The 27743-nt window shown below is 48.0% G+C and overlaps 2 protein-coding genes across 4 annotated transcripts in view; one reads left to right on the top strand and one right to left on the bottom strand.

Annotated features, from left to right (window-relative positions):
* PYCR3 (pyrroline-5-carboxylate reductase 3) overlaps positions 1-14110 on the top strand; it is a 16072-nt gene extending 1962 nt beyond the window's left edge. For both annotated transcript variants that reach the window (XM_032971663.2, XM_076074257.1), the window contains exons 2-7: positions 1472-1650; positions 3323-3387; positions 9027-9206; positions 9406-9618; positions 12030-12122; positions 13738-14110. In XM_032971663.2, coding sequence (XP_032827554.1) covers positions 1491-1650; positions 3323-3387; positions 9027-9206; positions 9406-9618; positions 12030-12122; positions 13738-13923 — 897 coding nt within the window. In that variant the 5' untranslated portion in view covers positions 1472-1490 and the 3' untranslated portion in view covers positions 13924-14110. The remainder of the gene's footprint in view (positions 1-1471; positions 1651-3322; positions 3388-9026; positions 9207-9405; positions 9619-12029; positions 12123-13737) is intronic.
* An 847-nt stretch (positions 14111-14957) lies between these two features.
* GRIPAP1 (GRIP1 associated protein 1) overlaps positions 14958-27743 on the bottom strand; it is a 38802-nt gene continuing 26016 nt past the window's right edge. The window contains exons 18-28 of one of the 2 annotated variants that reach the window (XM_032971661.2): positions 26937-27149; positions 26029-26142; positions 25827-25904; positions 24440-24535; positions 23124-23180; positions 21610-21709; positions 19836-19957; positions 18571-18687; positions 18140-18233; positions 16874-17034; positions 14958-16166 (exon numbers count right to left, since the gene is read on the bottom strand). In XM_032971661.2, coding sequence (XP_032827552.2) covers positions 16095-16166; positions 16874-17034; positions 18140-18233; positions 18571-18687; positions 19836-19957; positions 21610-21709; positions 23124-23180; positions 24440-24535; positions 25827-25904; positions 26029-26142; positions 26937-27149 — 1224 coding nt within the window. In that variant the 3' untranslated portion in view covers positions 14958-16094. The remainder of the gene's footprint in view (positions 16167-16873; positions 17035-18139; positions 18234-18570; positions 18688-19835; positions 19958-21609; positions 21710-23123; positions 23181-24439; positions 24536-25826; positions 25905-26028; positions 26143-26936; positions 27150-27743) is intronic. The other variant, XM_032971662.2, reaches the window with a different exon arrangement.

Genomic DNA, 27743 nt, shown 5'->3' with positions numbered 1-27743 from the left:
GTTAGAAACATTTAGGCTGGCCTGCCTACGATCCATCCTGGGTTTAACCAGACTGGATTGTGCGAGGAGCTCACAAATCCTTGAAAGATCTGGGCAAGGTCCCATCGGTGAGCTCCTCCGGCGGGCAAGGCTGCGATGGCTGGGTCATGTAGCCCGCATGCCCAGCCACCGCATGCCGAAACAGCTTTTGTTCGGCCGGATTGAGGGGGCTAAGCGGGCGCGGCACGGGCTAGAGAAGAGATGGAGTGATGTGGTACAGGAGGCACGGGCTAGAGAAGAGATGGAGTGATGTGGTACAGGAGGCACGGGGCTAGAGAAGAGATGGAGTGATGTGGTACAGGAGGACGTGGAGCTGAGTGGACTTGCTGATGACTGGTACCAGCGGTGTCAAGATCGGCCTCTGTGGAGGAGGCTCGTGAAGGATGCTACTGGGCAGTTGGAGGCAGTCGCCCTCCAACAACAACGGAGGGCGGAGGAGCGACGCTCAGAACAACGAGCGGAGCGCCGGGTGGCTAAAGCACAGCAGGTTGGCACAGTAGGTTGGCACAGGTGGTGCATCAGCCAGTCATCTCAGTCAGTCGACCTGTGGCACTGGGTCTGCCCCGTGATCTCCTGCCAGCGGGCGTTCGACACTTCACGTGGCCTCAAGGTGCACATGGCCTGGCACAAGCGTCGTGGTGACGTCACCGCCACTTAGTGGCGAATGGCGGTTGTTGTTGTCTCCCTGTGTGTGTCTCCCTGTGTGAGTGCTGTTGGAGGGCGACTGCCTCCAACTCCTTCACAAGCCTTGTCCTCCACAGAGGGTGATCTTGACACCGCTGGTTGCCGGGGTCATTGGCAAAGTCCACCCAGCTCCACATCTTCCCCGACCGCATCAGCCCCAAACAATTCCCGTGCCCGTACCGCACCCGTTTAGCCTCCCTCTGCGGCTTTGGGTTAATCCACATAGGTGATGAATACTTAATCAGACTGCTATTAATGAGCACCTATGAAGGTGTAAATATTACTTCTAAACTATAATACTGTACAGGTTTTTTGGGGTTAGATCGCGTCAATATAAATGTGTCGTTAAACCCGCCACCACCCGACACAGCCAACTAGTAAGGTTTGTCACGTAAACAGAACGTGCCAATTTGTCACTAGTACAGCACACCGGTGTGTTGGAGAGCAAACCCACAGCATTTACAAACTGAGTACGACGTTTCGCCAGTGATTACAACCGGCATCATCAGGCGACAGCCAGATTTGTGGAGAAATCCTCCTGTTTCGTACCTTAAATAGAGGGATAAATGTGATATCTACCCCCCCAAAAAAAACCTATATTATAGATGACATTGGTCCTGAAAGCCTGCGCGTTAAACTGACTACTTCTGAAGATAAACCTGAGGTTATTTTTCTTCTATAAGCCTTTGTATGGCTCATCAAGAACCGTGACACATTCACGCTCCAACCGTGTGTGTTATCGTCGCAGGTGACTTCTCGTCTACAAAATGAACGAGGAAGGCTGCGACGAGCCGGCGCCAGTGCCGACAACGACGGCGGCGGCGGCGGCGGCGACGACGGCGAATATTCATTCCGCAGACCTCACGGTCGGCTTCATCGGTGCTGGGAAAATGGCAATTTGCCTGGCGAAAGGGATTTTAAAGCGAGGTGTGTGCGTGTGTGTGTGTGTGCTCTCGCGCTTCTCCCCGCAAAGGTCCTCGTTCGTAATGGTGGGTGTGCGGAGCTGCTTGAGATTCAAATGCGAGTGTGTGATCAGGATGTACGCGCGCTGCGGTGTCCACGCGGCCCTTCGCGTTCGGATATTGACGGAGGGCTCGAAAGCAGCGGAGTGCCTCCATGGTGAACGTAGTTCGGGATGAACTGACATTTTCTCATCCAGTAGTTTTGACTTTGGTGGCTCCGATTGGCACGGTTGGCTACGCACGGTGCGATAGAAGTTCGGCGTGCGTGCGTACACCGTCTGATATGTTCGATTTCAATTCAAATAACGTGGTTTACCGGTGGCACCGCATCACGGTAAGGGAAGAAGAGTCAAGGATGTAACGGATGGAGAAAGAGAGAGGGACGGAGAGGGAGGCAGGCATGCAGGGACGGAAGTCCCCACGACGAGAGGAGGTACACGGCTCAAGATGAGCAACAGGAAGAGAGGAGGAGGAGGGGAGGGAAGGAATGTCTGGGCAATGATGAGAGGATGATGATGAGAGGGGGGTGATGATGATGATGAGAGGGTGATCATGATGAGAGGGTGATGGCGATGATCAGAGGGTGATGAGAAGATGATGAGAGGGGGGTGATGATGATGAGAGGGGGGTGATGATGATGAGAGGTGGGTGATTATGATAGGGTGATGATGATGAGAGGGTGATGATGATGGTGAGAGGGGGGTGATTATGATAGGGTGATGATGATGAGAGGGGGGTGATGATGATGAGAGGGGGGTGATTATGATAGGGTGATGATGATGAGAGGGGGGTGATGATGAGAGGGTGGTGTTGATGGTGAGAGGGGGGTGATTATGATAGGGTGATGATGATGAGAGGGGGGTGATGATGGTGAGAGGGGGGTGATTATGATAGGGTGATGATGAGAGGGTGATGGCGATGATGATGATTAGAGGGGATGGAGAGAGAGGCAGAGAAGGAAGCAGCAAGCAGAAGAGATCCGCACGGAGTTGGAGGAGCTGGAGTGTGTTTTCACAGCGGGCGGGGAGAGGGGAGGGGTTCATGGGTTCAGAGTGGGCAACACGGAGGTCACGTGGTTTACGGGAGGCTTGAGCTGCATATCGATAACTGTACACCGACTGGCGCGGCAGAGGGGAGTGCTCGGGGGGGGGGGGGAGGGGGCTGGAGCAGTGCACGGCGGCTCGGCGGGCCGGTGACAAGCCGTGAGCCCCACCTCCGGTGTAAAATAAAAACACAAACGTTGCCGATGCCGCCCATTTATTTAGTTTTTGGTCCGAGGGCGCGGCTTGATGATGAACTCCGTCCTTCTCAGCTGTCACCTTAGGCAAGCAGGTTGGAACGTGTTGAACCCTTCACCCGGGGGGGGGGGCAGGCTCCTGTGACCGGGGGGCACGATTTTGTGACGGCTCTCAATCTCGGGTCTCCTCCTCCTCCTCCCTCCTCCTCCATCCTCCTCCCTCCTCCTCCTCCCTCCTCCTCCCTCCTCCTCCCTCCTCCTCCATCCTCCTCCCTCCTCCTCCCTCCTCCTCCCCCCTCATCCCTCCTCCCCCCTCCTCTCCCCTCCTCCCCCCTCCTCTCCCCTCCTCCCCCCTCCTCCCCCCTCCTCCCCCCTCCTCCTCCTCCTTCCCCCTCTTCAGGAATTGTGAAACCTGACCGCATCGTGGCGAGTGCTCCGACCGACCGCTCCGCGGGACTCTTCACGGTACGTGCGCCGTCGCGCGGCGTAGCCGGGACGCGCCGAGCCTGCCGACGGACCGAAGCAGGAGGCTTTAAGACGGAGACGGGAGGAGGATTTCTCCACAACTCTGGCTGTCGCCTGATGACGCCGGTTGTAATTGCTGGCGAAATGTCGCGGTACTCGAATTGTGAATGTTGTCGTGGGTTTACTCTCCAACACACAACCGGTGTGCTGTACTAGCGACGAATCGGCCACGTTCTGTTTACGTGACACACCTTACTAGTTGGCTGTGTCGGGTGGTGGCGGGTTTAACGACACAACATTTATATTCAAGCGATCTAACCCAAAAAAACAAAAGCTCTTATGAATATTGGTCATGAAAGCCCCCTGCGTGTTAAATTTACCGATGGCATTGTTTCTTGTGTGTGTCGCAACTCTTCCAAAAAGGCCTACCGAAATAATTGGCGATCGAAGATATGATGTCCTTGGAAACATTCCGGTGTAAACCTTCAGAGGGCCTCGCATTGTAAAGAAAAAGTAAAAAAACACACTCTTTAGCGCCGTGAGTTCGGAGGGAATCAAAATTGGTCATTTAAACGTACAGTGTATATATGTAAAACTGATGTCATATTTTGATTCAGAACCCTTAAACACCTCCAGATGCAAACTTTTGTTGAGTGAGGTTAAACATTTAAGTTCTAATACTTTGATCCCTCAAAGATGGAGGATCCAAATACATTTTTTTCTAGGTTTTCAGAGTTTAAAATTTCATGTAATATCTGGATTCGGTTTTTGACTGCAGTGTGTGCCCGCATGAACTTTGATGCAAGTCGCTGTGAGCCGTTGAAGCATTTAAGCTAGTGCTGTGGAAATACACTCATTCACCCACTCACCCACTCACCACACTGTAGGTCATAACAACATTCATTCACCTTTCCACTAAATAGCCTACTCACCCAATCACCCACCCACCCACTCACTTACCCACCCACCCACTTACCCACCCACTCACTCACTTATCCAACCACCCACTCACTTACCCACCCACTCACCCACCCACCAACTAGCTTACTCACTTGCCCACTCGCCCACTCACCCACTTAATCATTCACTCCCCCACCCACTCTCTAGCCTGCTCACTTACCCAATCACCCACCCACCCACTCACCCAATCACCCATCTATCCACTCACCCAATCACCCATCCATTCACTCACTCACTCACTCACCCACCCACTAGCTAACCCATTCACTTTCCCAATCACCCACCCATCCACTCACCCAATCACCCACCCACTAGCTAACCCATTCACTTACCCAATCACCCACCCATCCACTCACCCAATCACCCATCCATTCACCCACTCACTCACCCACCCACTAGCTAACCCATTCACTTACCCAATCACCCACCCATCCACTCACCCACTCACTCATCCATGCACTAGCTAACCCATTCACTTACCTAATCACCCACCCATCCACTCACCCAATCACCAACTCACTCACCCACCCACTAGCTAACCCATTCACTTACCCAATCAGCCACCCATCCACTCACCCAATCACCCATCCATTCACCCACTCACTCACCCACCCACTAGCTAACCCATTCACTTACCCAATCACCCACCCATCCACTCACCCACTCACTCACCCATGCACTAGCTAACCCATTCACTTACTCAATCACCCACCCATCCACTCACCCAATCACCCACTCACTCACCCACCCACTAGCTAACCCATTCACTTACCCAATCATCCACCCATTCACTCACTCAATCACCAACTCACTCACCCATCCACTAGCTAACCCACTCACTTACACAATCATCCACCCACTCGCTTACCCACTCGCTCACCCATGCACCCACTCACTCACCCACTCACTCACCCATGCACCCACCCACTCACCCACTCACTCACCCACTCACTCACTCACCCACCCACTCACCCACTCACTCACTCACCCATCCACTCACCCACTCACTCACCCGCTCACCCACTCGCTCACCCACTCGCCCACCCACTCGCCCACTCACTCGCCCACTCACTCACCCACCCACTCACCCACCCACTCACTCACCCACTCACCCACCCACTCACTCACCCACTCACCCCACTGCAGGGCCACCCCACTTCTCTTTGTGCTCTTCCCTCACACCGCTCCACTACTTTGCAATCCCCTCCCTTAAGTCTCCTTTTCCCAAAGCCCTTCAAACAAATCACCTCCCCCCCCCCCAAAGCAGCTCAACAGACGAGTTACACCCTCACCCTTGACGGCGTCGACCGGAGCGCCACTTGCTCCTGGTTGTTTCTGATCCTTTAGGCCATTTTGGGACCCTTGAGGCCCTGTGCTCTGCCAGCTGTGATCGTTAATTATTATAATCAGACTGTGTTAAATGACTAGATAATTATTATAATAATCAGACTGTGTTAAATTACTAGATAATTATTATAATGAGACTGTGTTAAATAACTCGTTAATTATTATAATGAGACTGTGTTAAATTACTAGATAATTATTATAATGAGACTGTGTTAAATAACTAGATAATTATTATAATGAGACTGTGTTAAATGTCTCTATAATTATTATAATGAGACTGTGTTAAATAACTAGATAATTATTATAATGAGACTGTGTTAAATGTCTCTATAATTATTATAATCAGACTGTGTTAAATTACTAGATAATTATAATAATGAGACTGTGTTAAATGACTCTATAATTATTATAATCAGACTGTGTTAAATGACTCTATAATTATTATAATCAGACTGTGTTAAATTACTAGATATTTATTATAATCAGACTGTGTTAAATAACTCGTTAATTATAATAATGAGACTGTGTTAAATTACTAGATAATTATTATAATGAGACTGTGTTAAATAACTAGATAATTATTATAATCAGACTGTGTTAAATTACTAGATAATTATTATAATCAGACTGTGTTAAATGACTAGATAATTATTATAATCAGACTGTGTTAAATAACTCGTTATTTATTATAATCAGACTGTGTTAAATTACTAGATAATTATTATAATCAGACTGTGTTAAATGACTATAATTATTATAATCAGACTGTGTTAAATGACTAGATAATTATTATAATCAGACTGTGTTAAATAACTCGTTATTTATTATAATCAGACTGTGTTAAATGACTAGATAATTATTATAATCAGACTGTGTTAAATAACTCGTTAATTATAATAATCAGACTGTGTTAAATTACTAGATAATTATTATAATCAGACTGTGTTAAATAACTCGTTATTTATTATAATCAGACTGTGTTAAATTACTAGATAATTATTATAATCAGACTGTGTTAAATAACTCGTTAATTATAATAATCAGACTGTGTTAAATTACTAGATAATTATTATAATGAGACTGTGTTAAATTACTCGTTAATTATTATAATGAGACTGTGTTAAATAACTCGTTAATTATTATAATCAGACTGTGTTAAATAACTCGTTAATTATAATAATCAGACTGTGTTAAATAACTAGATAATTATTATAATCAGACTGTGTTAAATTACTAGATAATTATTATAATGAGACTGTGTTAAATTACTAGATAATTATTATAATCAGACTGTGTTAAATGACTCTATAATTATTATAATCAGACTGTGTTAAATGACTCTATAATTATTATAATCAGACTGTGTTAAATGACTCTATAATTATTATAATCAGACTGTGTTAAATGACTAGATAATTATTATAATCAGACTGTGTTAAATAACTAGATAATTATTATAATCAGACTGTGTTAAATAACTCGTTAATTATTATAATCAGACTGTGTTAAATAACTCGTTATTTATTATAATCAGACTGTGTTAAATAACTCGTTAATTATAATAATCAGACTGTGTTAAATTACTAGATAATTATTATAATCAGACTGTGTTAAATAACTCGTTAATTATTATAATCAGACTGTGTTAAATAACTCGTTAATTATAATAATGAGACTGTGTTAAATTACTAGATAATTATTATAATCAGACTGTGTTAAATGTCTCTATAATTATTATAATCAGACTGTGTTAAATAACTCGTTAATTATTATAATCAGACTGTGTTAAATGACTAGATATTTATTATAATCAGACTGTGTTAAATGTCTCTATAATTATTATAATCAGACTGTGTTAAATGACTATAATTATTATAATCAGACTGTGTTAAATGACTAGATAATTATTATAATGAGACTGTGTTAAATAACTCGTTAATTATTATAATCAGACTGTGTTAAATGACGAGATATTTATTATAATCAGACTGTGTTAAATAACTAGATAATTATTATAATCAGACTGTGTTAAATGTCTCTATAATTATTATAATCAGACTGTGTTAAATGTCTCTATAATTATTATAATCAGACTGTGTTAAATGTCTCTATAATTATTATAATCAGACTGTGTTAAATTACTAGATAATTATTATAATCAGACTGTGTTAAATTACTAGATAATTATTATAATCAGACTGTGTTAAATTACTAGATAATTATTATAATCAGACTGTGTTAAATGACGAGATATTTATTATAATCAGACTGTGTTAAATAACTAGATAATTATTATAATCAGACTGTGTTAAATGTCTCTATAATTATTATAATCAGACTGTGTTAAATGTCTCTATAATTATTATAATCAGACTGTGTTAAATGTCTCTATAATTATTATAATCAGACTGTGTTAAATTACTAGATAATTATTATAATCAGACTGTGTTAAATTACTAGATAATTATTATAATCAGACTGTGTTAAATTACTAGATAATTATTATAATCAGACTGTGTTAAATGTCTCTATAATTATTATAATGAGACTGTGTTAAATAACTCGTTAATTATTATAATCAGACTGTGTTAAATGACTCTATAATTATTATAATCAGACTGTGTTAAATGACTATATAATTATTATAATCAGACTGTGTTAAATGTCTCTATAATTATTATAATCAGACTTTGTTAAATGACTCTATAATTATTATAATAAGACTGTGTTAAATGACTATAATTATTATAATCAGACTGTGTTAAATGTCTAGATAATTATTATAATCAGACTGTGTTAAATTACTAGATAATTATTATAATCAGAATGTGTTAAATGTCTCTATAATTATTATAATCAGACTGTGTTAAATGACTCTATAATTATTATAAGCAGACTGTGTTAAATGACTCTATAATCATTATAATGAGACTGTGTTAAATGTCTATAATTATTATAATCAGACTGTGTTAAATGTCTCTATAATTATTATAATCAGACTGTGTTAAATGTCTCTATAATTATTATAATCAGACTGTGTTAAAGGACTAGATAATTATTATAATGAGACTGTGTTAAATGACACGTTAATTATTATAATCAGACTGTGTTAAATGTCTCTATAATTATTATAATGAGACTGTGTTAAATGACTAGATAATTATTATAATCAGACTATGTTAAATGACTCTATAATTATTATAATGAGACTGTGTTAAATTACTAGATAATTATTATAATGAGACTGTTAAATGACTCTATAATTATTATAATGAGACTGTGTTAAATGACTCGAGGGTTTGTTATGCCCCCTCCCCTCCCACATTTTCCAGGAGGCTGGAATGAGGACAACAAGAGACAATAGGGAGGTGGTCCAGGCCTGCAAGGTTGTCTTCATCGCCACGAAGCCGCCTGTCGTCAAGGCGGCGTTGGCTGGCATTCGGGGAGAGGTGACGGGAGACCACCTCATCGTTTCCATCGCGGCTGGCATCACGATTGCAACCTTGGAAAAGGTGAAACTATATTGTCCATCGTAGAGGTTTTTTTTGTGTTAGACGGCGCCGCTAAACCCGCCACGGCTCAACGCAGCCAACCGGTAAGGCTTGTCACGTGAACAGAACGTGCCGATTCGTTACCAGCACCACCGGCGTGTTGGAGCGCAAACCCGGGTTGTAAATCGTCGCTCAACTCCTCTCTCTTCATCCGCCGCAGGCGCTGCCCGTAGGCGCGCACGTGGTGCGGCTGATGCCCAACACGGCGTGCCAGGTGGGAGAGGGCGCTATGGTGTTTGCCCGCGGGCGCAGCACGACGCCGGAGGAGGCGCTGCTCCTGCAGGAGCTGCTGTCGCACTGCGGCATGTGCCTCGAAGTTCCCGAGCCCTACATCGACATCCACACGGGAATGAGTGGGAGCGGCATTGCCTATGTAAGTCGCGTTCCAACACCGGAGTCATCGATAGTCACACCTCCATCGCCTACGTTCACTACTAGAGTCATTGATAATCACACCTCCATCGTCTACGTTCACTACCAGAGTTATTGATAATCACACCTCCATCACCTACGTTCACTACCAGAGTTATTGATAATCACACCTCCATCACCTACGTTCACTACCAGAGTCATCAATAATCACACCTCCATCACCTACGTTCACTATCAGAATCATCGATAATCACACCTCCATCACCTACGTTCACTACCAGAGTCATCGATAATCACACCTCCATCACCTACGTTCACTACTAGAGTCATTGATAATCACACCTCCATCATCTACGTTCACTACCAGAGACATCGATAATCACACCTCCATAACCTACGTTCACTACCAGAGTCATTGATAATCACACCTCCATCATCTACGTTCACTATCAGTCATCGATAATCACACCTCCATCACCTACGTTCACTACCAGAGTCATCGATAATCACACCTCCATCACCTACGTTCACTACCAGAGTTATTGATAATCACACCTCCATCAGCTACGTTCACTACCAGAGTCATCGATAATCACACCTCCATCACCTACATTCACTACCAGAGTTATTGATAATCACACCTCCATCGTCTACGTTCACTACCAGAGTTATTGATAATCACACCTCCATCACCTACGTTCACTACCAGAGTTATTGATAATCACACCTCCATCACCCACGTTCACTACCAGAGACATTGATAATCACACCTCCATCACCTACGTTCACTACCAGAGTCATCGATAATCACACCTCCATCACCTACGTTCACTACCAGAGTCATCGATAATCACACCTCCATCACCTACGTTCACTACCAGAGTTATTGATAATCACACCTCCATCACCTACGTTCACTACCAGAGTTATTGATAATCACACCTCCATCACCTACATTCACTACCAGAGTCATTGATAATCACACCTCCATCACCTACGTTCACTACCAGAGTCATTGATAATCACACCTCCATCATCTACGTTCACTACCAGAGACATCGATAATCACACCTCCATCAGCTACGTTCACTACCAGAGTTATTGATGATCACACCTCCATCACCTACGTTCACTACCAGAGTCATCGATAATCACACCTCCATCACCTACGTTCACTACCAGAGACATTGATAATCACACCTCCATCACCTACGTTCACTACCAGAGACATTGATAATTACACCTCCATCACCTACGTTCACTACCAGAGTTACTGATAATCACACCTCCATCACCTACGTTCACTACCAGAGACATTGATAATCACACCTCCATCACCTACGTTCACTACCAGAGACATTGATAATTACACCTCCATCACCTACATTCACTACCAGAGTCAGCGATAATCACACCTCCATCACCTACGTTCACTACGAGAGACATTGATAATCACACCTCCATCACCTACGTTCACTACCAGAGTTATTGATAATCACACCTCCATCATCTACGTTCACTACCAGAGACATCGATAATCACACCTCCATCACCTACGTTCACTACCAGAGTCATCGATAATCACACCTCCATCACCTACGTTCACTACCAGAGACATTGATAATCACACCTCCATCACCTACGTTCACTACCAGAGACATTGATAATTACACCTCCATCACCTACGTTCACTACCAGAGACATTGATAATCACACCTCCATCACCTACGTTCACTACCAGAGACATTGATAATCACACCTCCATCACCTACGTTCACTACCAGAGACATTGATAATCACACCTCCATCACCTACGTTCACTACCAGAGTTATTGATAATCACACCTCCATCACCTACGTTCACTACCAGAGTCATCGATAATCACACCTCCATCACCTACGTTCACTACCAGAGTCATCGATAATCACACCTCCATCACCTAAGTTCACTACCACAGTCATCAATAATCACACCTCCATCACCTACGTTCACTACCAGAGTTATTGATAATCACACCTCCATCACCTACGTTCACTACCAGAGACATTGATAATCACACCTCCATCACCTACGTTCACTACCAGAGTCATTGATAATCACACCTCTATCACCTACGTTCACTACCAGAGTCATCAATAATCACACCTCCATCACCTACGTTCACTACCAGAGTTATTGATAATCACACCTCCATCACCTACGTTCACTACCAGAGTTATTGATAATCACACCTCCATCACCTACGTTCACTACCAGAGTCATCGATAATCACACCTCCATCACCTACGTTCACTACCAGAGTTATCGATAATCACACCTCCATCACCTACGTTCACTACCAGAGTCACTGATGGCGTTGTCTCACCGCAAGACGATAACCGCGTCTGCGTTGGGGCTCCCGCGCGCGCCAGGCGTACATGTTTGCGGAGGCGTTGGCGGATGGAGCCGTGAAGATGGGGATGACGAGGGCGGTGGCTGGCGACATCGCGGCCCAAACTTTGCTGGCAAGTCCCACGGCGGCGTGCTCTTGTCGCCAATCGTTATCGATCACCGCCGGCGGTGGCGGCGGCGGTGATTTCTGCAGCGCGTGGAGAGAGGGTCATCAAAGTACAGCTTGGGATGTGTGTAGGGTGGACAGTGACGGGAAAGTTGTAAACGCGCGTTGTTGTTGTTGTTGTTGTTCGGGGGGGGGGAAGAGAGAAGGCCTAACGGAGAATGGATTGACGACGACGATGACGACGACGACGACGACGACGACGACGACGACGACGACATCGTCAGAGGTCGGTGCCAGAAAGATGTGGCCACGACTTGAGTATATTGGCACTACAAGGCAGAGGGAAGTGGAAACAACGAATGACGGAACGCGCAGTGGACACCACCTAGGGGCTATCTGACCACGGATCGTGATGATGATGATGACGGCGACGATGATGAAAGATGTACGCTCGTCAAACGGACGCTCATCATCGTCAGCAGCAGCAGCACCACCACCAGTATCAGCTGGACAAAATAACTCCCACAAGGCCCCGTGGCTGATGGGATTTGTGATTTCAATTTTTTTAAGTGGGGAGACAATTATGGAAAGGAGGCGTATCGTCTATCTCATTGTGTTACATATATTCTCCAAAACGACGCGAATGGTTAGTTTGTGTCGAGAGGTTTTGCAAACTCCAGTCATTCTCGCAGCGGTATTCTGGGCTGACCATCGAACAAAGGCGGTCACCGCATCGCGGCGCTTTCAGATGCGCTTCTGCGGCCGTCTGGAACGCTCTTCCTTCCGACTTTGGGAAGCCACTGGAGCTATTAGCTTTGAAATCTAAATTGAAAATGTATTTCTCGAGAACTGTTTTTTTGTGTGTTTAGTTTGTTGTCCTTCCCCCGCACCTCCGATTGGCGCGGCTGGCTACGTACGGTGCGAAAGTTCAACATACGTAATGTACGGTACGGACCGGAGTCCACATTTAATACAGAGGGGTCCTTGCCGATAAACCTCTTGGCAGTCCACCAACATTGCAACAGGCAAGTCTGACTCTACTGGTCAGACAACCGAATGTGGAAAACCGGTCCAGATCTTTGCTCGAGTGGAACCAATGCTGCTGAAATGTTGTATTCCCCGGAGAGCTGTGTGGCCATTGCGATGTGTCCATTTTGTATTTCTACGTGCAGGTGAATTGGCTTGTTACGTATATTCTCCACGACGGTGCTTATTATGGGTTCAGATAATACAATGATAAGAGTTGGGCTGTGGTGGCTGTCCACGCAGTCCCGTCACCCAGCACTGCGGAAGCAGCACCGAGGGTTGGTTGGTGGATGACCGCACAGATGTTGAAAAACTCCCTTCGCGCGTGCGCCGTACCCCTGGCTTGCCAGGAGAGGGCGGTACAGGAAGTGGACTTGTATCACCCGGCCTATCCGTACGGGGATAGCGTGTTGCCCCCTCGCACGCGTGGGTTTCCTCCGGGTGCTCCGATTTCCTCCCAGTGCGTTAAACCGCTCGTCGTTGATCGGCCAAAAGCATCTTCGTGTGCGCGTCGCGACGATGCGTTTCGCATGAACGACGCCGCCGCCGCTTCTGACGTGACCCCGTGGTGCGAATTGCAACGATTTTCTTTGCAGGGCGCTGCAAGAATGCTCTTGCAAACCAAGGCGCATCCAAGTCAGCTGAAGGACGACGTCTCATCTCCTGGAGGAACTACAATATACGGGATACACGAACTGGAAAAGGGGAACTTCCGATCCACGATCATTAATGCCGTGGAAACGGCAACGGCCAGAGCCAGCCATCTGGGAAAACAGGACTAGAATTAAAATGTTTACAAGCAATTACAACTCGCATTCAAGTGCTGGCAGTACGGGTGCCTGGGCTTTAATGTTGCAGAAGCAAAGAAAATCTTACTTTACAAAGGTGGAAATGCCGTAAAAAACCGCGTTCGTTGTTTTGTTCGTCGTCAAAGTTGAGTGATGAGAATAAACGCTGATTATGACGACATTTTTAGTCTCAGTCTGTTTTTATTTTATTTCACGGGCCATTCAAGAACCAAACCGTTCTCGACATCCGATTCGCAAGACACCCGAATCTGGCTGGGTGGGGGGGGGGCAAGCAGGGCCAGGGGCGGTGACGACACCATCGTTGCGTCTTGACGTCATCACACCCGAGGCAGCGGAACAGAATTGGCGTCCTGTGAGTACGTGTGTGCGTGCGTGTGTGTGTGTGCGTGCGTATGTGTGCGTGTGTGTGTGCATGTGTCTGTGCGTGCGTGTGTGTTTGTGTGCGTGCTGGTCAACTCGTGACACGACGTAGTGTATCGGGAAAGAGGGTGGGGAAAGGGACAGAAAAAATGGGACCGAAGTTGTCAGGAAAGATGATAGGAGAAAGATGATAGGAGAAAGATGATAGGAGAAAGATGATAGGAGAAAGAGGCTGCACAAGGGCCTCGATGCTGCTGCAAAAAGCAGCGGCGTCTGTCTTCACAGTGGGCGGTCCGGGGAGGGGAGTGGTTCAAGGGGGGGGGGGGGGGGGTGGCGATTTGGATGTGCATCGTCTTCCTCGGGATTTGCATGAAGATAAAAAAACGACCCTTTTTTTTACTTTCATGTTTATCTTGCCTTTCAAAAAATAACTCGTCGCTTTAAAACTGCTTTTTGTGTTTTAGCTTGTTGTCCTTCCCCCGGCGCATTCGATGAGCATGCGGTGCCAAACAAGTTTAACAGACATACATAGCATTTACACATCGCTACTTCCACACGCTGCTCTGCACGTGTGACTTTGCATTTTGTGCGCGGGTGTATCTGCGTCGAGTACAAAGCAACTTGATTTCTCTCGAAGTCTCTCGCAGTGCAGTTTCGAAAATGTTTATTAATATTTTCCGACCGTAAAAGACAATGCGATGGAATTAAACCACATCTCTTCAATACTTTACACAATAAACAACCCATTTGTATATTACATCTTATTCCAAACCCAATCCCCTTGGTATACAACACCGGTTTTACACTCGTGACAAAAAAAATGAGTACTGAAGTGCACCAACAGGATACCGTTTATAGACTTAAAACACGACGTTCGAGAGACACGTGTGATATATTTCTCTCGCGTTCTTTCCGGAGCGAACGTTAATTACCGAAGGACCGTAGCGGAAGCAAGCGGACCACGCGTCGCCGGTAACCGCGGCGACAGCGAGGAACGACGCTTTTTATTTTTTTGCAACATTGCCAAGATTGGTTCACGCGACTATCGCTCCTTCGTTTGAGATGCACGGATTGTATTTTTACAATAACAATGGTATGTACAGACATGATGGGGGGCTTTTTTATTTCCCTTCTAACAGCAGCATATCATCAACCCCACACGCAGGCGCACAGACGGAGGGAGACTGTCGTAACACACAATTGCAATTCAATATTCACGACCTCCTGTCCAAATCGTGGCGCAGCACGGGGGGTGGTTTTTGTTCGCGAGAGTCAAACCTGCTCATCGTTGTGGAATGTAGGCGAGTTACGAACACCCCTGGACCCAATAAAGTTCGCCCAACGCCCTTCGAGTTCTCTCAAGCCATTTCAAGTCCTTTCTCTACCTACCCCCTCCCTCTCCCCCCCCCCCCCCGTAGCTTATTCTCTTCACGAGCAAAGTAACTGTGCGATGGAGACTTGCGAGCGCGTCGAGTCTACGTCTGGATTCGCCGTCGCGGGCCTAGGAGATGAGAGACTTTGCTACCAAAGTGAGGTTTTTGGCTTGGATATACAGTGCGAGTGGATGCTTAGGGAGGACCAATTGGACATATGACTGTGAGCTTCTGAGAGTTGGAGAAAGCATATTTAGGCCAAGGGCCAGCGGTACGTTTTGGCCTCTGTGTCCATCACGTCTACCGAGATTAGCACTGGGTCCCCCCCCTCCCCCCCCCGCCACCTTAAGCGCACGCTCATTCATTCGAGCTTGAAGTTTTACGCGAGTTGTGGTAAGTTGTGCGGAAAGTTTAAGATGCCTCGTTGTTAACGGTGGAACCCTTGCTTAGCCGCACCACCTCCTGAGATAGCAATTCCATGTCCTGTGAAATATAAGAACGGACAGACATTCGCGTCAACGTTCCGCGCCTGGAAAAGCAAACGCGCGTTACGAAAGTTGACAAGCGCAGCAGGCGTCACCAGCCTCGGACGACATTTTAGACGCGCGTGCGGTGTTCCGGCGACTAACACAAGTGGCTACGATTAGCACGGTTGTATAATAACGTTGTGGCTACCAACACGCGTGTACGTGGATATACGAACACGTGTGTACGTAGTATATATACGAACATGAGTGTAAATGTCCTTCAAGTCCCCACTCTACACGGCTGCACCGAGAGAGAGATAAATAATAAAGTGATGAGAATGTAAACGCGAGAAGGCGGTGGTGTAAAGCGATGACGAGGTGATCATGCGCAGCAGCAGCATCGTAAATTAAGGTAACTTTCATTTGTTAGACTTTTATTTAGCACTTTCATACATCTATATTTACTTTATCTTCATTACAACCAATTTTTCTTTCTTGTGTTACGATCATTTCCATGTATTTATTGAAGGTCATTAATGAAGATTAATTTAAGGTAATTCATGAAAATGAATAGCTCACTATCCGCGAAAACTGCTGTTCGCGAGCATCACCAGGTACGCGTCACCCCCACTACCCCCTCCCTCCCCTCGCAAATAACGAGGCAGCGGGCGGCACGCGCGGAGCGACGAAGGCAAAAAAAAAACGAAATGCAACGGCGTTCACCTTTTGGAGGTACATGTTTTTGGTGAGCTGCTCCTCCAGCATGTGCTGCAGCTTTTTGTTCATGTCCCTCACGCTGTCGTCCCCCGGCTTCACGAGGTCCCGGAACACGCTGCCGATGCTGCTCCGGTCAGCGTGGGCGTGGGCGTGTGCCGCGGTCGTGTCTTCAGAGTAGGTAGTAAACAAAAAAAATGGGCAGGTGTGCTTGCACGTAAGATTATATACCAATACCCATAACCCGCCATTCGCCACTAAGTGACGGTGACGTCACCACGGCTACTGCGCCAGGCCAGGTGCACTTTGAGGCCACGGGAAGTGTCCAAGGCTCGCTGACAGGAGGTCTCTGGACAGACCCAGCAAGTGCCATGGGTTGACTGACTGAGATGACCGGCAGATGTACCACCAGCTGTACCCCCCTACTGTGCCAACCTGCTGCATTTTAGCTGCCCGGCGCTACACTCGTTGTGAGCGTTGCTCCTCTGCCCTCTGTTGTTGCTGAAGGGCGACTGCCTCCAACTGCCCAGCAGCATCCTTCACGAGCCGATCTTGGTACCGCTGGTACCAGTCGTCGGCAGGTCAATATATATCATTTATATTTATATTTTTCAGCGTGGGTTTCCTCCGAGTTCCTCCGGTTTTCCTTCCCACCGCTAAATGAACCACCGCACAATGTGACCGATATTGGCCAAAGAACATCTCAGTACGGACGTGGGGAACAAGCGACGATTGCTACGCGATTCCCAGTAGAGTAAATTTTCGAGCAATTACAAATATTTCTTGCCAAATTTGGACCATGTCATCAACACACCGCAGCCTACCCTTCCGCAAAAACGATGTGACGTGACCTTTAGCGGCTCGTTACGAAGCGGGCGGCGCTTATTCGCGGTGAATACATCCGCGGTATTAACCGGAGCGGGGGGACGGGGGACGGGGGGGAGTCCTGCCGGAGTCGAACCGCCAACGGCTACAACAAGCGACAAGAACCCGCTCACGCTGCGTACACACGCGGCTTGATGGGCGAGTAACGACAATTCCCAACGCTCGCGATGCGCGCATCGGACCATGCGGGCGAGGAAAGATGATTTTTACATTCTTTGATAAAAAAAAGAAAATTTCCGTGGACATGCACCACAAAGGCGATCGTTTAATCGAGGTTCGCGGTCCAAAAGAAAGCGACGGGAAGGAACGGTGGCGCAGTGGCTAACGCCGCAAACAACAAGTTAAAATGTAAAGTTGGGTCGGTGGGAATGTCGATGCAAATATAATTACCAATCCGACTTTCCATGACGTACGCCTCAATGATGGCGTTCTTCTTGCAGATGTCCTCAGCCATAGAGGAGCTGTTGGCTTCCAGGTGTTTTACCTTCACACGCAGAGCATCAAGTCGGCCGGGACGTTACGCGATGTTTTGCCGTCCCCATCCCATTCACGTGCGAGTGGCGGGCGCGACTGTCAGGCGAGGAGGGGTGGTCGCTCCGGCGAGTGGGATTGTCTCGCGTCTGGCGTATGCCGAGCGTGTGGCGAGTGACAGCGCCTGGTATCTGCCGAGTGTTTTGGCGAGTGCGGTGAGGTGTGTGCGCGCTTTCCAAGGCTCCTTTGATAATGAATTCCTCTTCATTTTAAAAAAAGCTTCCATACAATTCTCTCGTTTGCTATGTGTCCATTTGGATGTAAAAAAGAAGACGCTAAGGTTTTTTTACCTTCTCCTCCAAGTTCCACTTCTCCTGCTGTAGCTCTGCGATGCGCTGGAACATATCCGTCACCTCCTCGTCCGACAAATCAGCGGGACGTGACGCGTGAGGGCTCTCCGTATGCTGCTGGCACCACAAACACAACAAAAACGGGACGCGGCTTTACTCAGAGCGGTAACGACGACGATCTCGACTTGCAGCGCATCGCGCAGCAGCAGCGGCGGCGGCAGCAGTTGTAGTAGTCGTCGCTCGCTCTCGGAACAGAAGCTGTCGAATATGCCGGCGTGTTATAAACCTTGGATTGATTGAGATCGACTCAGAGGCGTGAGGAATCACAGACAAGCAGGAAGGCAGCCACGCGACGAGGCAGCGCCAACCATTGCCCAAGCTCTGCGATCCTCTATATATTAATGTGTGAATGGCCAACTAACCTCCGAGACGTCTGCAAGTTGCCCAAGCTCTGCTATCCTTTCTTTTCACACCATCAATAGGTAAACTCCCCCTCCCCCCCTCCCCCGCGCCAAACGGCAAGTGCACCCGCATGTACACCACCTCTATGCTAAGTCGGCCAATCAAATGCTAATTTTTATGCTAATTCCTTTGTCAAAGGCACCTTGTTTCCTCGCACACAGCTTAAAGGTCGTGGTCTGAGCGTGGCTCTGTTTCACTCCAGCGCTGTCCTCGAGACAGCCTGATCCCTTCACCTGATGAAGGCCGCTTGTGTTGTGGCCGAAACGTTGTGATTTTTGTTGTTTTATTTTTTACCTACGTGACTTTACCGAACAGAACCAAAGAGTACTCTGCTATCCTCTATATATTAATGTGTGAATGGCCAATTAACCCTTTCCCATTCTGAGACGTCTGCAAGTTGCAGGGTGGGTGTCCCGTTCACCGCTGAGTCTCGGAACGCGAAAGCGGTTCGGCATCAATTTTATTTACAGAGTCGTAGTGCCGTTGTTTTTAAAGATATAATTTCACCGCAGAGAACCGTAGCGGCACGGCTGCGCTCTACGATAGCTGGCGCCAAACTGCACCACACACCCTCCCCGCATGGCCTTGTGGGGAGCCTCGGTACCAATAAAGTTATTACATTTTTTCTTCCGATGACGTACACGTGACGTACACGTGACGTACACGTACGTCATCGGAACGGGAAAGGGGTTTACGAGCATTTACACGTGGGAGGAAACCACAGCACCCGGAGGAAATCCACGTGTGCGCGCGTGGGGGAAACGCTCCATCGAGTGACGCAAGCGCCGTCGCTGTGACCGCACCTTGCTGGAGGAGGGCGTCTCCCGCATGATATCCCGGTAGCTGAAGGAAGAAATGCTGCTGCTATCACCGGTCTGCGTTCGTGTTGGCGAGCACATGTCGGACAAATTGAGCTCCTCCATTCCTGCAACACAGCGGTGGCGAAACGCCCCGACGTCAGCGCGAGTTAAAGGGTGACGAGGGCGTAAATATTCACAACCAAGGTTTCGTCACCAGCTTCATTGGGCCATCAGCCAGCAATTGTGGCGAATCGCTCCATGATGAAGCCGGTTTGTAATCACCAGTGACCCGTCACGGTACTCGAATTGTAAATGTTGTGGGTTTACTCTCAAAACACATCGGTGTGCTGAAAGACTAATTGGCACATTTTGTCCTGTTAGCGAGCTTGTATTAAGGCTGCAAACACAAGGCGGTGGTGTGGTCAGCACGGGACCTGGTTGCATTTGTGACAAACCTTACCAATTGGCTGTGTCGGTTGGTGGCGGGTTTAACGACGTCGATATTTACGCGATCCAACCCAAAAACAACATTACGAATATTGGTCGCGAAAGCCTACGTGCGTAATATTCACCGGATATTTGATTGCAATTAAATCATGCCATTTTGACAAAGTTGTTGAGCGCAGGGCCCCCCCCCCCCGAAGGCCCAAAACGTCAAGCGGCAAGCAACCGCGGATCTCGAGGGCGCTCGTCTCACAGACAGAGCCGGCCGCAGTTTTCACGGCAGGTGGCGATGCTCCTGCTGCTGCTGCTGCTATACGTTTAGAATCCCAACCGAGGTAGTTTGCAGACAAATTTCAACGAAAAGTGGAGGAGGACCGGGCGATGACGGCCTCGCTCCTTTCGCGCGACGTCACGTGATCTTTAAAACGTGCACTGTGTAGCGGACGGCGGGTATTTACGAAACCTCCGCAACAAGTCGCGTGCGCGCTACCGCCCGGCCGGCCACGTGACCAAACGTCTGGGTCCCTTTCTTCGTCCGCCTGGGTACTGTGGATGCCGAATTGAACGGTCCCAGATCGGCAAAAAAAACGTACCGAACGTAGTTTCGAATCGCACGTGCGCACGGCAGTGGCCTGATGTTTAGCGTGGGAGCTGTTGGCTCGTAGTGAGAGGAGGGGGGGGGTACAAATTGTGCTGAAGCAGAGTGTATGAAAGCACTGCTTGTGTTTCCTCTGGCCGGGCAGAACATCATCGTTGATTTGAGCTTGCCGCTATACTACGTCACCTGAAACATCGCACCATGCAGCAGCTTTCATTTCACGAGACATGCTCTACAGAGGGCACTCTCGGTGAAGTCTGCCTCGGGTTTTGCCTCATTAAAAGCAACCGGAATATATTTTTAGCCAGAGGGCACCTTTGGTTAAATGAAGTAAATGTTACGGATATGTCGTGACCGACCTCAATCGTTGCTCATGAGAACTGTTCTTCAATTCGCCCGGTGAGGCTCAAACGACAGTAATTGGAGCGCTGTTAAACGCGCCTACACCACCGGACAATTGAACTTGTTTGGTCGTATTGGCTGGCGGAGGCTTCTTATGACACAGATTTTGCCAGATCGTTACTTGGCAAAACCCAAAACTCTATTAGGACTCGTAATAATAATGCAGGGCAGCCAAAAGCTACGTGTTAAAAGTGAAATGTTACTTCGCTTCCGTTGAGGAAACAGTCTTCCCCGTTCAGCTATATCACCCTGCAGTACACCGAGACAGTACATATTCAGCGGAATTTGTTACCGAATTTCTATCCGTCATGTCCTCTAACCAACGATTATTACCCGCACGCATTTTGCTGTTGGTTAAGAAATCCTGCAGTCTCTCCTGCACCCGGTCTGCCCTCTTCCGCTCCAGCTGCAGCTGCCTCTTCAGATCCTTGAGCTTAACGAGCGTGCAAAGGAAAGAAAAAAAACCACATGACATCGTCACCTAATGTGATCATTGCCAGAGACGCTCTCGGGCATCGTGATTCACCAGCAACGTTGTAAACGATATCATTTAGAAACACAGCAGTAACGACTACCAACTAGATCCACGTGCCGCTTATAAAGTAACAGATGCGCAATTCAAAAGCGGGGCTACGTGCTTGTGAACTAATAATAATATAAACAAAGTTTCAAAATCCATACTCTTTGGTTCTTTCGGCAAAGTCACGTAGTAGGTATAAAATAAATTAATTCACGACGTTTCGATTGCAACACAAGCAATCGAAATGCCGTGATTTAATTTATTTTATACCTACTACGTGACTTGACCGAAAGAACAAAAGAGTATGGATCCCTGCAGTCACGAAAACTTCAAATCTAGTTATAAAACCTATTAATACACTTTTAATACACTTTTGATCTAAATCTTTCGTGACTACAGGGATTCAAATTCTTGGTTCTTTCGGTAAAGTCAAATCGCTCTCCGTGGTGCTAACGTTAAAAAAAAACGCCACTTTTTTCAAATTTTCTTGCTGTGGTTTTCACACCTGATGATGATTGCTTATGTTTCAGTCGAAACGTCGTGAGAATTTTATTTTTATATTTTTATTATTTTGTTTCCCTTCTACGTGACTTTACCGAAAGAACCAAGAATATGAATACAGTTCTGCTTATTACACTTTTAGTTAATTTAGTAAATGGATTCTTAAAATGTATTTATAGAATCATTATTTTGGTGCTCAGTGTCTTCTGCTGCTGCTGTGTCCTGAAGAATAACAATAGGGTTTTTCCCCTTTTTTCTGGCAACAAAACTGAAACCTTTTTAGAAGGATTCATGTCTGCATTAACCACAATACCTGCAGTCAAAATGCAAACAAAAAAACGTACTATGATAATATATGCATTGTCCTTGAAACTGATTGGTCCACACCAAGGGATGGCTTTCTTTTGAGCCTCGACCCAATTGGTGCTCGACCAGATGACGCCAAAAGGCGTACAGCTCAAAGACAATCCACTATCAAAGTAATGAGGGCTCGGGGTGAGCATCTACATCATTAGACCTCCTTTGCCAGTACCAAAATATAATAATAGGGTTTTTCCCCTTTTTTCTGGCAACAAAACTGAAACCTTTTGGTGTGGACCAATCAGTTTCAAGGACAATGCATATATTATCATAGTATGCTTTTTGTTTGCATTTTGACTGCAGGTATTGTGGTTAATGCAGACATGAATCCTTGTATAAAAAAGCTTTCAGTTTTGTTTCCATAAAAAAGGGGAAAAACCCTATTATTACATTTTGGTACTGGCAAAAGAGGTCTAATGATGGCTCTGAAGAAGTGAACCAGAGGGGCAGCTTCTTTGGCACTCACCGCAGCGCTTCCCTTTTTCTCGACGATCCTCTGCTGGTCAACAACATCCTTCAGCTCCTATCAAACAACAACAAAAGAACACACCACGGCACCCGAGGCACAGTTTTACAATTTCAACCAAGGCCGAGAGCGATTCGCATAAGCGGAAAACATCGAACAAGGGAAATGTTGTTGTAAATTACAAACGAGGGTAAGGTTCTCACGTTTTGGACGGTGGACAGCAGAATAAAAAGTTAATGTAAGATGGCAAATGCTGCAGCGGTTACTCGATACGGCCCTGCCATCGCTATACAGGGTGCTTAAAAAAATGTTACTAATCTACAACTCATTACTAATCATAACCATTGACTGATTACCAATCGATTATATAATTACAATACCCCTCCCCCCCCCCCCCCCGCCTAAAATCGCTGCACCTGAATATGTTAAATGATGACGTCACCCTGCTGCTCTATTTAAGACCAGGAAGCAAGCGAGGCCTTTACCAGTCTGGCGAATTGCCCGAGGATGCTGGATGTAATTACCAGCGAAACGTCATACTCAAATTTTAAATGATGTTGATTCACTCTTCAACACACCGGTGGGCTAAAGCAGTGAACTATTTGTCCTTTGTCAACGTGACACTTTTTTTACTGTTTGGCCGTGTCGGGTGGTGGAGGGTTACGACACATTTATAAATAACGCGATCTAACCCAAAAACCTTTATTATGGACTTATACGGTACTATCGTTTTTAATGGAAAAGTAACGGAGACTACACTGGAACGTGATGACAAATGTCATGTTAATAGCTTCAAAAAGTCAAAGGAGTCTCCAACTTGTTCGCCATCGTTGTCAACGCGTGGCCTGGAATCCTCTCCAGGTGGTCTCCGGAGCCAGGAGGCGGCACGTCTCTTGTGGTTATTGTTGCCAAATTCTCAGAGGTGTTCAAACATTTTTGAAGCGCCCTGTATATTTGGTGTCAACCACCAAGTTCTCCTGACAGAAAATGCTCGTAAATACCAGCAAATTTTGAATAAAAAAACCATCCCAGGCATGTCCGCGCTCACCGAACATGACATTTGCACATGCAAAAAAAAAAAACACGAGCTTTGATGCGTTGTGCGCGCGCGTGCAACTCTGCGTGTACATGCATTGCGTGTCTCTAGCTTTTACAACTCGCTTTGCGATTGACGGCAGTGCAATCCAGCAGCAGTCCGATTGCACCCCCCCCCCCCAACTCGACCGCACAACGAAGACTCGGTGGTGAATCGGAGGCCTTTCGGTAAATCCACGCACAGTGCCCGCCGTTTCAACGTAGAGTTCAACTTTACCAACCTGCTTCAAATGCTCGATTTCTTGCTTCAGTTCCACCTCTCGCTGCACCATGTTCTCCAACTCTTGTTTGAGATGTACCGCCTCTTCCATTTTTCTCTGTGACGAAAAAATAAATAAGGCCACACGGCGAATTAACGCACCTTCAGATAAGCTTTTGACATCCGAATTCAGACACTTTCATACGCACGCGCCTGATGCGAGTCACATGACTGGAGCGCGATGCCCGTCCCAACGTGACGCGCGTAGGGATTTGCCAACCCCTGTTTAGGGTCGGATCGCCGGTGGAAGCAAAACGTGCGTCGGCGCAGCCTCCTGTGCCCGAGGCAGCCACCGAATAAAGCTATCGCGTGACGAACGAAACCGCGGCCGAGTTATCACCGCTTCAGCACACCGGCGCGCTGCAGGAGAGCAAATCCGCGTTTTGGTGGTAGCTGCAGCCAGCATCGTTACGCAGTTGTCAGGATTGTGTCAGCAATCCTGACGACGCTTGCTCTTTTTGGTCAGGCCAGTTGCACAGCGACTACTGTTTTCTCGTAGAAAACCTCATCGCCGGTCAACCTCTTCCGACGAGCTTTAAATTTACAACCGTTATCGTCGTCCCACATTTTGGGTTTGCAGTTGGAGGCCCCCGAGTTGGGCTCCGACGTCCCGAGCGCGCAGCCCTGCCACCGCTGCGTTCCGCGCCGATTACTCCGCTGTTGCGCGAGCCGCGTGTGCTAAACAAAAACGTCAACGCGTTCGTCAATAGCACCGCGTGACCTTAAAAGGAACGGCATTTAAATCGCCGACGTTTCGGGGGAATGGGCCTCCTTCATAGCGCGCGCTTCTCACGTGCGCTGTGACGTAGAGGGCCCATATAGCGTTGGTTGGGACGCCTATTCAGCGGGTTTTTGTCGTTTTCTCCCGTCTGTGGAATTTTCACTGCCCCTTCTTCACTGCCCCTTTCTTCACTGCCCCTTCTTCACAGAGCACGTGCCGGGCACCGATGCTCATCGGCCAAGAAAACGTCGCCGACAATATTTTTGCTCCTTTTCAGGGCCACGCACGGTGTCGTTGACGAATGCGTCGGGGAGCGTTTTTGTTCAATTGTGTTTCGAGCTCCACTGCCAGCAGCAGCAGCAGCGGCGGCGGCGGCAGGCAGCATCGCCAGACAATACGTTCCAGAACCATGGTGCACCTGCTACAATCGCCTGCGTGCGGAACCCGTCATTGCGTCGTGTATGACGGCACGGCGTGGCGTTAGATCAATCTAAGCGATTCCTAAAAATGGTCCGCTAGTGAAGGGAATGAAGGTGTGCCGGCCGTGTGCCAGCCAGCGCACAGCCGTGTGCAGGGCAACGGGTGGCACAGCGAGTGAACGACGGAGAGCAAGCGGTGCGCCCGTTACTTGGGAATCCAGCCGGTGCTGCTCCTGCAGCTGCTGGATGCGACCCTGATGCTCATCGAGGTTCTTCTTCGCCAGCTCCTGGTGGGTGAGGGACAATAAACAGGAGGTGATCATTTGTTACGGGTGTGGAAACTGCGTGGATCGTAGCAGAAGCGAGAGCACGGATCTAACGAGAGAGCGACCAATGAAGAAGACATCCTACCTCCGCGTCCTGGAGACGTCTCTCGTACCAGCCCTTCGAACTCTCCAAACCCGCTATTTGGCTTTGGAGGCTGTTGGCCACCTCCTTCAGTCCCTCCAACTCCTTCGTCTTCACCTGAAAGAAACCGTCCCGTGCGAGACGCGTTTGAGGACGGGCTCGCTCGCCAACGTCGCCGACACCGCCCGCGGCGGCGACGCTGCCCGGCGGCAAGGCGCGTTCGCCGCTCTCTGCTGCGTGCTCGCGGCTTGCGCCCCAGTGGCGGCCCTGCTCAATACTGCGGCGTGATAAGCAGAAAAACACACGGCGCAGGCTTCGCAGCGTACGTGGAACATCCCCCCGATATCATTGTGCTTCAAAGCGAAAACAAAGCGCACCGTTACGAATCCCGCTAGTACAGTACAGCTACTCGACGCAGAGGAGCCAACAAAACCCCGCTGCCTTCCACCGTGCAACCGTGCCGAAGCTGTGCCGATCCAGCCCAGCGCGGGTCAGGATGGGCCGGCAATGGACGAGTCGATACGCGCGTAGCCGCCGGCGCCGGCGGACGGAACGTCGCGCGTGCCGATGAGCGCGTCGCCAACGTTCACGGATCCGCCCGGCGGCGAGGAGCCAGACGCCGGGCGGCTCTCGTGAGGCCGGCGTATCGCGGTTTCATTTGGGCTCGGCACGGCAAATAGCCGGTGGAAAACCACCCGTAACCGCGAGGTCCCCATGCTGCCTCGGCTCGCACGCGCCAGTGGAAAAGGGGGGGGGGGGGGGGGGGGGGTGGGTGTACCCATAGGAGAATGCGCTGAGCCAGCACCGCCGAGATCCGGGGGTTTCGAATCCCAGCAACCGCTCGCTGCCGACTGACTGCAGGAAGTCGATCGCACCGACCCCATCACCCCACCCCTCCAACTCCCGCTCACCTTCTCATCTTTTAGCTGGGCACGGAGCTCGTCGGCCGAGCGGACCATCTCCTCGTGCAGCTCGCGCAGCTCCCGCTCGTAGCGTGCGCGCACCCCCAGCACCTCCTTGTCGTGTGCCAGCTGCAGAGCGGAGAGCGCTTCCTTGTGCCTGCCCTTCTCCTGCTGTGTCTCGATCGCCAACGCGTCCAGCATCGACTTCCTCTTCACGGCGAGCTGCACCGTCGCGCGTTCAACAAACGGGAGACGCGGAGGGGGCCCATCTTGTAGAGAGCCCTTGGCCTGAAAGTGGCTTCGTCGGCACCCGACCGTGGCGGCTATTGCTAACCGGGTGGGGTGGGGGGGGCTTTTCTTGACGCGTTTTACCTCTCGATCGGAAACCCGACAGCAGGTTCACCGTGGTAGTTTTAAACGGGGTGCCAGAGCACGCTTGACGGAGGACATTGCTTTGGAAGAAAAGTAACGAACGCGATACTAAGCGCCTTGGGAATGTGAAAACAAATCGAAAGCGGTGCATGTGAAACGGACAGCGTTAAGGGGAAGATTTCTGCCCACGGTCGACACGTCCCGTGGTGCGTATAAGTAACTGGAGTTTGTCTCCCCAGGTTGTACTGTGAGCAAGGCCCCTAGACTCATGGGCGAAATGAGTGCAATGCTTCACACACACACACACAAACGTACGTCATGCAAACTGCAGAACACATGCAGTGCTGTGTAAAGTCATCGTAATGAAACAGTATCGTATTAAATGTACTCCTTTAATAAGTGTCGGAAAATAGAGTACATCAATGCTCTTTAACGCCACTGGCT

The sequence above is a fragment of the Petromyzon marinus genome, chromosome 46, assembly GCF_048934315.1.
Source record: "Petromyzon marinus isolate PM22_M1 ecotype Great Lakes invasive population chromosome 46, UKy_Petmar_22M1.pri1.0, whole genome shotgun sequence".
NCBI lineage: Eukaryota > Metazoa > Chordata > Hyperoartia > Petromyzontiformes > Petromyzontidae > Petromyzon > Petromyzon marinus.
The sequence above is the reverse complement of the archived record's forward strand: the minus strand, read 5'-3'. Positions and strand labels throughout refer to the sequence as shown.